This window comes from Cornus florida, unplaced genomic scaffold, assembly GCF_030987335.1.
Source record: "Cornus florida cultivar Cherokee Brave unplaced genomic scaffold, ASM3098733v1 CherokeeBrave_3.0.0_Hap2_Chr09, whole genome shotgun sequence".
NCBI classification, from domain to species: Eukaryota; Viridiplantae; Streptophyta; class Magnoliopsida; order Cornales; family Cornaceae; genus Cornus; species Cornus florida.
Genome location: NW_026775579.1, coordinates 81,124,833 through 81,141,103, shown reverse-complemented (window position 1 = coordinate 81,141,103; position 16,271 = coordinate 81,124,833). Strand labels below are relative to the sequence as shown.

The 16,271-nt window shown below is 37.1% G+C and overlaps 2 protein-coding genes and 1 pseudogene across 2 annotated transcripts; 1 reads left to right on the top strand and 2 right to left on the bottom strand.

Annotated features, from left to right (window-relative positions):
• Positions 1–4,685: 4,685 nt before the first annotated feature.
• On the bottom strand, positions 4,686–5,967 carry LOC132272966 (uncharacterized). Its single transcript, XM_059774023.1, has 3 exons — positions 5,949–5,967; positions 4,952–5,141; positions 4,686–4,836 (listed from the first exon to the last, which is right to left on the bottom strand). Exons 1-3 carry the CDS (start codon positions 5,965–5,967, stop codon positions 4,686–4,688), a joined length of 360 nt encoding a protein of 119 aa, XP_059630006.1.
• Positions 5,968–5,991: 24 nt separating this feature from the next.
• Positions 5,992–7,992, top strand: LOC132272965 (beta-amyrin 6-beta-monooxygenase-like; annotated as a pseudogene).
• Positions 7,993–8,475: 483 nt separating this feature from the next.
• On the bottom strand, positions 8,476–16,271 carry LOC132274616 (uncharacterized). Its single transcript, XM_059775934.1, has 8 exons — positions 16,139–16,271; positions 15,456–15,584; positions 15,209–15,335; positions 13,100–13,213; positions 10,706–10,904; positions 10,545–10,590; positions 9,473–9,548; positions 8,476–9,195 (listed from the first exon to the last, which is right to left on the bottom strand). The coding sequence occupies exons 2-8, from the start codon at positions 15,510–15,512 to the stop codon at positions 8,897–8,899; spliced, it is 918 nt and encodes a 305-aa protein (XP_059631917.1). The 5' UTR covers positions 15,513–15,584; positions 16,139–16,271; the 3' UTR covers positions 8,476–8,896.

The window sequence follows — 16,271 nt, the reverse complement described above, 5'->3', positions numbered from 1 at the left end:
GGACAATCTCGAATCAAGTGACCCTACTGGCCACACCCATAACAAGCCCTTGGAATTGGAGAAACTGCAGACGATCTCATAGGGCAACTGGACTTGTAATGCCCTGGCTACTGACACTGAAAACATACGACTCCACTCTTATCAGACCCTGCTGGCATAGGAGTGGTAGGAGTAGATCGTGCAGACTGTTGCCCCTGAAACTGAAACGGACCACCTTTATTCCTCTTCCAAGAAGATCCAACTGAAGATGGCCCTACACCTCTCTTTTGCTTCAATTGCTCTCTTCTTGTATCCTTCTTTTTATTGTCAGCTCCAACATTAAAGCCCTTTCCACTGCTTCAGAATAAACCTTAATGAACTGTGCCATGATCAACGGCCTCATCCGATCATTAAGATCGGAAACAAACTTCCGAGTCTTGTTAGCTTCATCTCTCACCATTTCTGGAGCAAAACGGGAGAGTGAGGTGAACTTATTCTCATATTCCGCCACTGACATGTTCCCTTGAATAAGATTATGAAACTGGTCTTGTAACTCCCATCTTTTGGAAAGTGGAAAGTACTTCTCATAAAACAGCTCCTTGAACTTATCCCAACTCATCTCCTCTACCTTGTACCGGCTCGTAACCGACTTCCACCATAGTTTAGCATCCTTAACCAACTTATAAGTTGCTGGGATGATCTTCAGGTGATCCTCTGTCACATCCATTGAGGTCAACTGAGTTTCAACTTGATCCATGTAGTCGTCTGCTACCATTGGATCCACATTACCCTCAAACATAACTGGCATCAACTGAGAAAATCCCTTAATGATCTTGAGATACTTCTGAACTGGCATCTCCTCAACTTGAACTGTAGGTTGTGGTACCGATTGTGACTGAGCAGCAATCGTTGCCCTCACAGCACTTTGCAACAAACGATTCAACTCCAGTGCCACAGAACCTTCACCCACTGCTACGGGTGTTTCAACATTATCCCTCCTCGGAGGGACAACTCTTGGGGGAATCAATTCCCTAAGAAGTGTGTCCTCATCATTTAGCTCCTCCGGATTAGAGCTGGAGCTCTCGCCAACATCACCCCTAGTCGACCTAAGGCCAACTTCCCTAGTTTCCTCACACCGTGACATCGTGCTATAAAACGAGATAATGATTCAATGATATGACACTAAGGTCCACAGTGATTGACTCAACACAAAATGATGTCGTAACGACACTAAGCATGCAAAACTATACAAGAAACATTTTAACGTAACATTTAAACATGTAAGCACATAAGCAATTAAGCATGCTTGTTCACAAAATAATACACGTAGCAAGTAGTCACGTAAACAATGCAAACAACTACCCATACAACTCTATGTAAGCCTCTACCCGTCGTCCTATAGGTTTTCGAACCAAGGCTCTGATACCATTCTGTAACGACCCAGCTCCTCATGGATCCGGATCATTAAATGGGTCCTTACCCAACCCAAAATCATCCGAGGGTAAAACGGTCTTTTCACATTAAATTTAAATATCAAAGTCTGAAAAGGGCAAAATGATAATTTACCACAATTCGATATATTGAGACTCAAGGGTACAACGGTCATTAACTTGTATCACATAGTAAATAAAATAAGGTTCGGGGCAATATAGCCCTTTCGGGGTTAAAAATATAATTATGGCATTTTAGTGGGTCATAAAATAATTACGTGTAATTTCACTTGGTGCCAAAGTGTAATTTTGGGAAACTAAACACATATTACTTTCGTGACATAAACCGGTCGACGTCTCCACACCATACGTCGACGAGTTTGGGGTATGAACAGTGGGAAAACCCACTGCCGAGATACCGGTAGACGTATGGGAAGCCATACGTCGACTGGTTTGGGACATGATACCGGTCGACGTATGGGATGCCATACGTCGACTGGTTTGGAACGTAGGCAACAATGACCCACTGTGAAGATACCGATCGACGTTTAGGAAGCCATACGTCGACCGGTTCTGGGAAATCCTCTTCTATTCTTGATGATTGGGAGGGAGCTGCAGGTTCTTCCTTTGATGGGGACTCGGGCATGATTCCATGGGAAGACTTATAACAAGCAATGAATTTGGCTGTCCCCAACACTTAGAAAAATTTTGGACCTGCATCCAAATTCCAAAATGCATGCTCTCGGGATCTCCAAATTTTCAAAAGTTCGATCGATCGAAATGGTCACTTCCACTTCCCACTGTCCTGTGTAACCCAAGTACACCAACTTTTGATAATTCAAACACCCACGCCACTACACTTACGTGTAATTTCAATACATTTCAACAATAAATTCAATAGGAACAACCACGTAAATAACATAATTTACCACACGTCACTAAAATACACTAAAGGATTTGGTGTAATTAAAAGTTAATTGCATTTTCTCAATAGCCATGAATACAAACTTATTTACATTCCCAAAACTACAATTACACATGAAATGGCCAAATACAAAATAGCAAAAATCATCTTCTAACAACTTTCAAGCTTGCGGAGGATTTTCATCCGCCATTCCCTTGCCATGACCTGAAAAATATAATAATATAATGGGGTAAGCAATTTGCTCAATAGGTGACGCCTAAGACGCACCTCATGAGACCCCGTGAATCCAAAATAAAGAATAGGCCAATAGGAGTTGGGGTCATACAACATAGGGGAGAATACAACATGGTTATCAATCTCAACACAATTACTAAGATGCAATGCATGCCAATGTCGCTCCCCATTTTCACAATTCAATCATCGTTTTCAAACTGTCAATACAGCCCGCCCTTTGGTGACCACGCAGCGACACGAGAGAAGGATTGGCTAGTGTCCCTGACCCTTGGTACCCCCGCGGCATCATTATGGGGCCCAACTAGCTCAACCACGCTAGGGCGACTCCCTAGTCCCCTCTAGGCTATATTAACCTCCGGCCCTTTGGTACCCCCGCTGCAATCGGGTTTTCCAAAACACTTTCATCAAACTTTCTTTCCCAAAACTCCCCATTTTCATTTCAAAAACGATTACTTCCCTTCATGGAACCCAATGGTGTACATGCATGTCTCATGATCTCAATACTATGAAAATGAGGAATTTAACACAGCACAAGTAAGCATGTTCTCATGCTTCTAATATTTAAACCATAATTGGATTATCACAAAATACAATACGGCATGCTTTCATACACCATTCATAGCATGTGAACAATACAATAGGCATAACTCACAATATCAGCATACTTTTCAAATAGTGCAATCAAAACAAGTCTTCACATATTCACATATAAACATTCAAGACATTTTTAGGCTACAATTAACACAAATAAGCATGCTATAACACAATTCAAGTAAACTAATTCACAAATGTGCATGAATAATGTGAATTAGGAAGCCCCTACCTCAAGATTGTACAAAACCCTTAAAATGATCAAGAATTTTGAAATCCAAGGGAAGCACCAAAGCTAAAATTGATGGTACTCACGCGTAGAACTCGTCGTGCTCTCCATTTTGCCTCAAACGGCTCTTAAAAACTCCAAGAATTGAAGAAGTTACCAAGATCCAAAGTTTGCTTCTCAAATGGAATGAAGAAAAAAATGGAAATGAGAGAGAGAAGAAGGCTACGGGAGAGAGGAATGAGAATGCAGAAATGTGGTCTCTAGACCACTTTGTGGTTAATGGTGGGTCCCACCAATTTCTTTTCTTTTCCCTTTTTCTTTTCATTTCAATTGGCACTACACATTAAAATACATGCACCACTAAGTAAACACCACATAATCATATAAATTAAAATACACAAAATGCAATTGGACCCAACCACAATCCAGTACGTAAAACGTGAAAAGATGGAAATGCCCTTGCGGCAACAACATTCCGAAAAAAAAAGAAAAATGTAGAAAATCGGAAACATTACGGGAGGAAAAGTCAAGGACATCTTATTCTCCACAAGGGTGAGAAAATGACTTTGCATTACCAGCCAATAGTTTGTAGGCGGTTAGAGAAGGTTGTTGAAAAAGATGTCAAACTTAATTGGAATTTCTGAGGGTATTTTTGATAAGCGCTTAGAGTTTGACAAAAATACTGGAGGTATGCTTGTGACTGCACAAGGCATACATGGGTTGAAGAATGAGAGCCCGAGAGTTAAGTTTGAGGATGACTCAAACTTAACTAAAATTCTTAATTAATTTGTTTTGTGGAGAAGACAGTTTGTTTAGCAGAGATACAGTGGCTCATTTGAAATTTTCGCCAATGTGAAGATTTGTTGAATATTATGGCTCAAAATTGCCAACTTAGCACCAAGTAATGCATCAACCATGACCTAATCAGCTTGTCCTCCAAGGGGCGTGATCAGAAGTTGTTTTTAGTGCCAGCCCATGTGTGATCAGTAAGGCTTATGCTTGATCAGCAAGCATAAGTTGCTTTTGTTTGGCTATAAATAGCCATGTCTCTCCATGCTGTTTCATCATCCTAAATCATCAGTTTGAATTTGTAATATCAGTTAGAGAGTGAGAAATTTGTGGGTGCATTTGGGTTTTTGGATGTGAACCACTTTGCTTTGTATGTTTTTATTTTTATAGCGTGAACGTAAGTATAGCTGAACCACATAAATTCTTGTCTCGTTTGTGTGTCTGCCTATTTTATTTTCTTATCATTTATTTTTCTCTTGTTCTCGTAAACTCCTATTCGATTCCCATTTCATAACAGAATTCCATGTAGATGGGCATGTATCTCAAATATCTGCCCTGTGGGTGCTATAGACTTCATTTGCATATCTATCTTGCAAGAGATCGCGATACTTACCAAGTCCGCATGGATGAAGTGCTCTATCCGAGATTTCGCAAATAACCTGTTCATTGAAAAGGAAGGCAGTGAGGAACTAAAAAGCAGCAAATATTATGTGAAATAATGACTTGTGCCAAGCAAAAATGAAACAGAAAAGAAACAGTGAGTTGGCAATATACTTCTTATATGCAACTTGAATGCGGGCATTCTGTATCTCTGTGAGTTCATTTATCCTCTCCGTTACAGAGCCTTCATTTTTGTCAAAATAGGAAGATGTTCCTTTCCAGCATTTTTTTATCAAAGCAGATACAACTTTTATGTCTCTTCCTTTTGCATCAACAAGAAGGTTCTTGAGGGACTTCAGCTCTCCTGTCAAATTGGAAACAAACCATGGTTGAAAAAAGGAAGAAGATAGGAAAGCAGGAAGATAGTACTGGCAGATAACTTCGTGATGATCATTTCAAATAGTTATTGTCATTGACCACAGATAGATTGAAACTGCAGCATGAGGATAACCAATCAAAAAAAAAAAATTGGTCCAACGGTCGCTCGCATACAACTTAATAACCAAGACTCGAGATATTTAACAGTATGGTTTATTTTTAGTGTCATGCTCTAAGAAGCCAATTACTAAATTTCGTCGTTGGAAACTGGTGATTAAAGTAAAATTCAAGCACTCAATGTACCCTCGCACGGAACACATTTTGAAGGAGAAACACCATAATCGTATCCGGTGGATGTCTTCTTTTAACAATCACCTTCATTCGTGCACCTTCATCCTTTTTTGCGGTGTATCTTAATTTCAGGATGATCCACTTTAAGCTTTGTGATCTAGATTTTCATTTGTGAAGTTATTGGGAACAAATTCCTAAACAGTACTCTAATTTGTTTCTTCTATTTGTCAGACTTAACAAGCCCCACATTACGTGGAATCTTCTACTGTTTGATAATCGGTGAATAAATACTTTATTTTGTTTCATCTTTAGCTTGACTCGAAACACTGGTACAATCTTCTATAATTCAATTTGATAATCGGTGCATAAAACTTTGTTTTGTTTCATTTATATTTTCAAACTAAACAAGTCCCAAATGCTTGGTATCTTTCGTCCAATAATTGAAGCCCTTCATTTTCTTATATATAGTCTTGACCTAAGTGTGTTTGAGGCACACACACACTCTCATCTCCCTTCTTCATTGTTATACTACTACAAAGGCAGCAATGGATGCCATCTTCTCATATCTTCTGCCCCTTGTAGCCCTCTTTCTCTCTCTTTCTCTCATTTTCCGCGCTAACAAACGCGATTCAGGCAACTCAAAACTCCCACCAGGCAAAAACTGGATGGCCTTTGGTTGGAGAGAGTATAATTTTCGCCTTGGCAGGCCCCGAAAAATTCGTAAGTGAGAGAATGAGGAAGCACTCTCCTGATGTTTTCCAAACCTCCTTGTTGGGAGAGAAAATGGCAGTGTTCTGAGGCGCCCCGGGGAACAAGTTCTTGTTCTCCAATGAGAAAAAGCTTCTCACCTCATGGTGGCCGAAGTCGATGAAGAAAGCTTTGCTCTTCCCTGAATTCGTCGACGATTCTCTAAAAGAAGTAGCAGCATTGTCACACGGTTTTCTCCACGAAATCCTAAAGCCGGAAGCATTGAAATAGTACATACCGGTTATGGATTCAATGGCGCGCCAACACTTGGACGAGGAATGGATTCCTAATGGAGAAGTGAAGGTCTTTCCTGTGTCGAAGAAGTATACTTTTGCATTGGCGTGTGAATTGTTCATGAGCATCAATGATCCTGAACACATTGAAAGGCTGGCCAATCCCTTCACTCTTGTTACATCAGGGATGTTCTCGGTGCCTATAGATTTGCCCGGGACAGCTTACAATGGCGCGATCAGAGGAGGGAAAATGGTCCGTGAGGAGCTTCTATCGATCATCAGGCAAAGAAGACAGGAGCTATTCGAGAATAAGGAGACAAAATACCATGATATGTTGTCGCGGATGCTACACGAGACAGATGAAAATGGCGAGTTATTGAATGAAATGACGATTTCTAACAACATTATTGGTATGCTAGTTGCAAGCTATGAAACAACTAGCACTGCTGTCACCTTTGTCTTGAACTATCTTGCAGAGCTTCCCCACATTTACGATGCGGTTTTCAAAGGTAATACTATCTCCAATTCTAACACTAATTGCTTCAGGAACTTAATTAGAAGTTCTCGTTAATTTAAAATTTTTATAACAACTTTTCTTCTGTTCCTTCTCTTTCGTTCATATTTGGAGGGACGAAAATTTATCAATCAGAAAGGACGACTTATTCGTCATCTTTTTTCCACTCTCCTTGTTTTCTTTCTACCAAACGAAGGAAGCTTGTTCTTTTTTTCCTATCTTCTATCCATCCCTCTACGTTCCTTCCTACCAAACGAATCATAAGGGTGCTGGGAGAGATTATCTGGATATCATTGAGTGGTTGTCTAAGCCAAAGATTATTAAACCAATTTTTAGCAATGCACCAAACAATATATGGCTCATAAAACATTCAAATCTGACTCAATTTGGTTTGTGTTGTGAACAGAACAAATGGAAATTGCAAAGTCCAAATGTCCAGGAGAGTTGCTAAAATGGGAAGACAGAGAAGATGAAGTATTCTTGGAATGTTGCAAGAGAAGCATTGAGACTAATGCCGCCAGGTCAAGGAGCCTTTAGGGAGGCTACAACTGATTTCACATATGCGGGTTTCACTATTCCCAAGGGATGGAAGGTATGCGGTTCCTTCTTAATCTGAGAATCTAAAAAGACATTATTCCATATTATTTGCATAAAGTGATTGTTCTCGGACTCGAACTTACATTACAGAATTCAAACTTTTACCATTGCATCAAACAAAGGTAACACGAAATAAAAAATCGTTCATTTTGCAGACATTTTGGACAGTACATTCAACACACAAGAATCCGAAGTACTTCCCAAATCCAGAAAAATTCGATCCATCAAGATTTGAAGGGAGCGGACCTGCACCGTACACTTTTGTACCCTTCGGAGGAGGACCAAGAATGTGCCCTGGAAAAGAGTACGCTCGACTAGAAGTACTGGTTTTCATGCATAATGTAGTGACAAGATTCAAATTGGAGAAAGCAACTGCAAATGAGAAAGTAATATATCATTCATCCCCGACTCCAATGAGCGGTGTCCCAGTTCGCCTTCATCCTCATGAGAAATAAATCTACTGTCTCCTTCAGCTTCATCAAGAATAAATCTCCTAGCTAGTACTTCGCTATTTGAGCGTGTATGTAATGTATTTTTCATCCATTGTTGTTACTACACTACTATGCATGTGTCATCTGACTAAAAAATGGAGGATGAATACAAGGCAATATAAGGATAATTTTGTCTTTGAAAATTCATGTTGTTTTAATAAACATGCTATTGGGACTATTTGATACCATATTAATTTGTTTTTTTGTACTTACCTAATAAATAAGTCTATTGTCAGCAACAGTCATGTTTTTAAACGAGTTGACTTGTGAGTCACACCTCATCCAAATTAAATAACCTATTTTAATCTTGCACTGATGTAACGTGCTGTGGTGGTTCGTGGTGTTCAAATGAAACTTGTGACACGGTGGTTCTCAATTTATAGCTATATGACAAGGGATTTCATCATGCAAATAAAAAATAGACATACAAGTCCAACAGCAAAAGCAGATGACACAACTAGTTTTGAACTCAGAAATTGAGTAAATGTTCATTACAATAACGATTGAGCTAAATGCAAAATTTCCATAAACTTCCAAACAACCTTTTAAAATCTATACAAAAAATAGTAATATCGTAGTTTTCAACTACATCCTTCTTTTTTCCCCTTTGCTTGCTTTTTGGATGAGTAAAAAATTCTAAATTTACATGGAAGAGCATCACAAAACAGTTGACCAAAACAACCTTAAGCTCGACTCCTATAAAAAAAAATAATCGGGAATTCACATTTCTGTCCCGAAGACAAGTCTGATCAAACAGCACTCAGCAATTGTTGAGTACTCCCTTATAAGCACTACGCTCAACTGTATAGAAGGATCCGTGTCCTGTCTGCGACTTCAGATTACAGTTTAACCTCTTTGCAGCTATAAATTATGAGTCTTCAGATAGTAGCTGTTCTATTTCCTCACCAAAGTTTTCAATGTCTCCCTGTTCATAGTTTTCACATTCTTCCTGTTCAATATTCTTGTTGTTTTCCATTCCTTCAAAGTTTTCATGATCTTCATCATTTAGAGGTTCTATAGCAAGCTGCTGGTTCAGTCCTGTTTGTTCATACAACATTTCTTTCTGGACATTCCAATCATTAGCAGTCTTCTCCACCACATCTCCAATCAATCTCTCGTTTTCTGCTATGTGTCTTATGTTTTGGACATCCACCACCTCGCTAGCCCCTTTCACAATTAAACAAGCAGGACACAGTTGATAAACAAGGATGAATAGACACTTTGAAAAGGAAGCAGGGACGGTATGCGGAAATTAATCAAAAACTGCTTAATCATCTTGGACCTAATCTTTTCTTTGTTCCTTTCATTTATTGTTTATTTTTTAAAAGAACAACGGGGTACATGAGCCACACTTGGAAGCACATGCGGAAAATCATTCAGAACTATAAAAGAATACCATAGTTCTAATGTCTTCTTGTTTTATAATATAGATGTTTAAAGTTACCTTTGATGGCTAGTTTCTTTGCCTCTGCATAGTCCTTTGACATCTTCTTGACCGCATCAACATCAAGTTCTTTACCCTGAAACAAGGGGAACTTAAATTTAGCTCTTTAAACTAAAAGATGGGCGACATATTACATGCATATTAAAGCACAGGAAAAATACGAGACATTGTAGGAGGAAATCCATGATATCCAAAGCAATTTTTGATACCATTCTATTAACAGGCTAATTGTGCCCAAAATAAAGGGCATACAAACAAGTCTTTTAATCCATCTGCACCCACAGAGATTGTCTGGAACCAGATTCTAATTTTTTCCAAAAAGTTCCCAAAAAATTCCATTCATCCAGCATATTCGTATAAAATTTCAGTTGCAACCAAGCAAACTACATTGGGCTGGCTTTTCTGTTCAAATTTGTATATTTAATGGGCTAGTTTAATTTAGTTGGCTACCAATTGCCACCACTGTTTGACTGAAACCAACTTGATACAACTTATTGCCAGTTGCACTGAAAACAAACATAAAACTGTATTTACCTTGCCAATCATACTCTACACGCAGAAGAATCACAATAAACTGTATATGGATTAAAAGTTGAGAAATTCTTTTCTTTTTAAAAAACAAATTTGACCTGATTTCACCATAATTGTAACAATAAAGCTTCATTAAATACTGAATAATTTCAAAAGTCAAAAAATTTAGTCATAAAACTGGAGCAGTGTGAATAAAATTAAATAATTGAACATACAAAACTTGCTAGGTCTATTGTTCTTGAATTATTTTGAAAATTCTTCTCAAATTATGCTATCACCACTACTAGCGTAACTACCCAATTCTTCTCTAGATTCTTTGATGGTTAGTCCTAATTAATCAATAAAACTAATTTCCAAATTACTCTAAGTTCCAAACAATGCCCATAAATTACTTGCTGATTTAGGAACATTCAATAATTTTCACAACATGGTGTCTCTTAAAGAGAATTCCGTGCAGATGGGCATGTATCTCAAATGTCTGCCCTGTGGGTGCTATAGACTTCATTTGCATATCCATCTTGCAAGAGATCATGATACTTACCAAGTCCATATGGATGAAGTGCTCAATCCGAGATTTCGCAAATAACCTGTTCATTGAAAAGGAAGGCAGTGAGGAACTAAAAAGCAGCTAATATTATATGAAATAATGACTTGTGCCAAGCAAAAATGAAACAGAAAAGAAACAGTGAGTTGGCAATATACTTCTTATATGCTACTTGAATGCGGGCATTCTGTATCTCTGTGAGTTCATTTATCCTCTCTGTTACAGAGCCTTCATTTTTGTCCACAAACCCAAATAGGAAGATGTTCCTTTCCAGCATTTTTTTTATCAAAGCAGATACTACTTTTATGCCTCTTCCTTTTGCATCAACAACAAGGTTCTTGAGAGACTTTAGCTCTCCTGTCAAATTGGAAACAAACCATGGTTGAAAAAAGGAAGAAGATAGGAAAAGAGGAAGATAGTACTGGCACATAACTTCATGATGATCATTTCAAATAGTTATTCTCATTGACCATGGATAGATAGAAACTGCAGCATGATGATAACCAATCAAAATTAAAAAAAAAAAAAAAAACAACAACAGCAGTCGCTGTCATACAACTTTATAAATATAAGTAACTTTAACCAAAAAAAAAAAAAAACTTTATAAATAAGACACAAGAAATTTAACAGTATGGTTTATTTTTTCGTGTCATGCTCTAAGAAGCCATGTACTAAATTTACAGGGGGGGATAACAAAGCTTAGCTGTCAAAGATTATTGAAGTCTTGGCAATCATACCAAAAAAGTAGGGTTTAAGTCTTTGTCAGAGCTTAATCAGCATAATTACCTATAACACGTCAGCCAACCCCCCTCTTATCAACTCTTGAAAAATTAAGGAACAGAAATATTTAGGGCTTTTCTGTTCACAATTTTTCTTTTGGTGTGGCCTACCAAGTAATTTGAGAGGAAGATGAACCTGCAGCCAGGAATGTAGATGGTGAGACAACAATGGTTCCCAAAATTGAAACAAGGAGAGATACCACCAACCCTTCTTCACAACAAGAAGTGTGGAGAGACCACTTTTTGCACAGGTCAAGACCACCTCTATGCCATAAATCCCAAAAATAGGGGGTATATGCTATTCCCAATTTATTAACAATCACACAATCAGGCATCAAATATATTTAAGACTTTCAGGCTAATAAGTGCTAAATGTCGCCGAAAATTTCCATAATAGACACAATGAATGATGTTCCATACCTCTTTTAGTGCTTCAAAAGTTTGATTATCCTTTAAGAAGCAAATCAGCAAAGATATTAAGTAATCTTTAAATAGAGTATATCAACTGTAAACTGGGTCATAACACAGAATCGATTTATCTAAGTATGCCAGTGAGTTTTTGTATCACTTTGAAAATCTCAATTACTATATTGAATATCATACTTCTAATTTCTTCAAGCGATTTTGGAATTAGACCTTTAAAAATTCTTATCAGAAGATTTAGTCATGTCTCGTAAAGACCAACATTAGGTACAACAATCAGAATTAGTGAAATCTGAATAGAAGTTCCAGATGGCAGAAAGCGCACAGTGGAGGCAATGAGGAAGACATAGGCTTATGATTTAATAGAGAAATGACCCTGCATTGGACCAGACAGCAGAACATGATCATGTTATTTCAACTAGATGGTGCAAGGTTTAATATATCTACATCTAATGATGCATTAAAAGGTCAAATTAACATTTACCATTTCATCATCTATTTCAAAGAAACATCGTAATAATAGGTGAGAGTATCTGGTAGCGTGGCAGAATACAGACGTTGATTCGAATCATCAAAACTAAGGCATTGGGATACCGAAATACGAAACTCCATTTGTCTGGAAGCTTTGAACTTCAACTCAAATATAACAACTGCACAGGGTAAAGCCTATGAATGTTTTGTCAGTAGTTGGACTTATAACTCGAAAGAGAAACTAAACCATTCTTTTCTGAAGCATCAATATCAATGGTTTGAACCATGATTCCACTTTGAATCTCAACATTTGACTAGGGGTTGGGAAAGGGTTCAGCGCACCGTAATACAAAACAAACGAAACGGAAGAAAAGCCTCTAACATTACTTATTCCCACCCATTTGAGCTAGAGTATAGCCCCTTTAACACGGATGGAATGAAAAAGAATTCCCTAACTTTCGAATTTGCGAAAAGGACCAACGACGATGTTTCCAAAAGGAGGAGGAGGAGGAGGAGTAGGAGGATTAGCGGTATGTGAGTCGGGGTCTTCCCCCTCATATCGTGCTATTTTGCTTTCTATTATTTGTATCCTATGACTAGAGATCTTGTAGTATATGAGGGGACTGGCTTTGGAAGGGATTTGGGTGTCAGCAGGTCTTTGGTTCACCAACTAGGTCGAATGATTTATTCTAAAATGAAGACAGCAAAAGGCACGTGGAAGTGCCAAGTCTAAATTTACAATCTAAAGTGCAACATAAGTCTCTTAAGCGAATCAATAGTATATAACTTAGTAATCTTATAATTAAAAGATAAAAATATACTCATCAAAATAGTAAGGCTTTTAAGAATCATGCTTCAAGAAAAAGGGTGTAACCATACCAAGTGATAAATAAATTTTGAAAGGAGGTTTGAATGGTTGAGTCTCATAAAGGCAGTAAAGGCAATAGAGCCCACCCAGTCTATGTGATAGAGAAAGAGCTGAGACCGTGTAACCTGCATACAAGTGTAAACAGTTAGTGAACTAGAAACCTGCATACAAGTTGATACATTAAAAGTATTAGTGAACAAGAAACCTCTAATATTTAACAAAAGAAAACATAAATGTAATTATTACATAAAGATATAGATTCAGCATCTTTAAAGTCAAGACATAATAGCTTCTCTGATTTTATACGTTTGTTGATGCTGTACAATTAAACAAATCCTTTATAACATGTAGCTCACTCAGCAACAAAAGCAACTCTTCAAAGATGAAAGACTATAAACTAGCTGTAACAACACATAAAAGCACTTCTTATTAAATTTTTGGTAGGTAAGTCACACGCAGGTATCCTTTTGTCCCACTGGGGACTCGAACCCTCAACTTTCCATTTGGAATCAATATGGACACCAAAAAAGACCTTAAAAAATTATACATATGTAACAATCATAGAAAGAATCAATATCAGACAATAAGAATTTTTAGCAAGAATGGACTAATCTGGCCTACCTAACTCATTTATGACAACAACTTGCAAGTAATACAAAATAACAATTGGAGTTCTACTCAATTCAACTCAACAAAGCCTTTTTCAAAGTATTTGGGGACATCTACATGAATATAGCTTCGCCATGCCGCTCTATATAAGGCCACAACCTTAGTCAACCCAGCATGTTATCATATCTTTCCTTACTATCTCCATATATTGGTTTTGATCTTACCTTCTACTAGCAGTACCCTCAAAGTCTCAATGTAGATCACAAACCCACCCTTCCTCAGAGCAATTATTGATTTTCACTGCACATGAATAAACCTACTTAATAGATTTTCTATCATTTTATATCCAATTATTGCTATTTCAACCATCTCATAAATGCATTCAATTCTAATTTTTCCATTTCTTATCATACGATAGTTTGACTCAACATTCCATTTGAGCCCAAAATTATGTCTCATAAAGTATGACTGGTTTAGTAATTGTCTAAGGAATTTTAACTTTCAATATTACAAGTACAGTTTATCAGACTTTATGACAAAAGCACTCATCCATTCACACATCCTACTATTCAGTTTTATGATTAATGTTATCCTCAAATTCTCCCTTTTTGTGAATAATTTAGTCTAGCTAATGAAAATGTTCATCTTCTGGTGTCTCTTAACTCTCAATCTTCACTGCATCCCATTTGTATTTCTAGTTTTAATCAAATTATATTCCATATATTCAATCTTAATCCTACTTATCTTAGACCCTCTTGATTCTAGATTTTCTCTTCAAACCTCTAATTTAGTAATCATGCTCTATCTCGTCAATTAAAAAAGTACTACCAACAAATGCTACACCTTGCATCTCACATTGAATGTTTCTTATCAGTGCGTCCATAACTGAGGAAAAGATAAGGGCTTAATGTTGATCTCTGGTGTTGGCCTAAAATAATTGAAAATTTACTCATTTTTTGCAGTACCTGTCATACATATCCTTCAACATGCCAATATATCATTGTGGATCATGTCTTTTCTAAAATCAATCATGGTATACCTCCAGAGAATGTATCATGACTTTTCTCCAAATATATAAAAATCATACAAAGATTTTCTTCCTCTTTGTATCTTCACATTAATCTCTTTGATAAGTCAATTGCTTTCCTAAGTTGAGCAACAGCATGAAAAGCTGCATTAGAATATATGTCACCATCAACTGGTAAATATCTATAATTAGTACTTTTCTGAAGTTGAAGGTTTTTAGTTTGTAGTGACTATAACAAAGTTCAGGTTAACAAACAATTGCAAGATTTAAATAACAACGTCAAGATTCACACTTTCTACGAAAAAATAAGTTTATAGCCATTCTTTCCAACCCAACCCAACCCCAAAAAAATAAATAATAATGTATAATAAATAACAAAACCTGCACCAGCAAAACAAATACCAAGCAGATGAACAAACTCGGCTCTAGCAAACAACAAAAAATACATTTTATAATCAATGAGTTGAAGTGCATAAGAACATACCAATCGAATGCGCATACAATGACTGCATAAAGAAAGCCAAGTTTGTAGAAGGACAAGCCTCAAAAATGAAGGAAAACTTTTTAGAGAGCCATATCCTCTTCATATCAACCAAAGTCGTTGCTTCACCCTGTAAAATGACAAAGTCCACAACATTAAACAATGCAAAAAAGCAAGAAGAACCATCTCCCTCCAATATATACAAGAATTTTAAAAAATAAAACACCAAGACAACTTTTTTAAGTAGTACCTTTGCGAATTCATTTATTAGATCATCAATGTCGAGCTTGAATGGTTTGAGATCCATTGCATCAGACACTCTTCTACTCAATTACATAAAGGAACAGATTTTCTTGATTGGTGCAATGAAAATGTTAATCTGGTTAACAAAAAGAAAGATGTGAATTACAAATGTAAATTGTAAGATAAACCAATATAAATATGATTTTAAAAAATAAAATTTAAAAAATAAAAAATAAAAAAATATTTTACTGGTATCTCTACAAATTCAAGCAAGTTGACTAAATCTCCAGTTTATTTTCTTTGAATTGGGGTATTGGGAATGGAATTGGTAGCTCCAAATTCCAATTACACTATTTGGTTAGTGGATTATGTGGATATACTATTAAAAATTGGTCTGAAACTTAATTCCAAAAAAAAAAGAAAAAAAAAAAAAAACCCTAAAGTTAAGATGTGCAGCCCGAGGGTTGGTTATCTGATGAATCTTTTTTAGAGGATCCTAAATCAGCTGCAACAGCAAACTCGTCCACGTGCTTATGACAGTGTGTTTGTGTGTGATGGAAAGGGAAACAGCAAAATCAGATGTGCAGCGCTAAGATTAGAAAGGGATTGTGACTGTGTGTGATGGAAACACCAAAAATAATAAGAGAGAGGGAGAGTGAATACGAAAAACAGATTGAGATACCGACTCACCGGAGAAGAAGCCGACGATGACGAGAAGACAGGGAATGGTCGGCCAGTGAAGACGGTGAATGGTCGGCAGGTGAGAAAGAGAGAGGTCGCGGGAGTAGGAGGTTTAGGGTTAATGGGTTAAGTAATTGCCTAA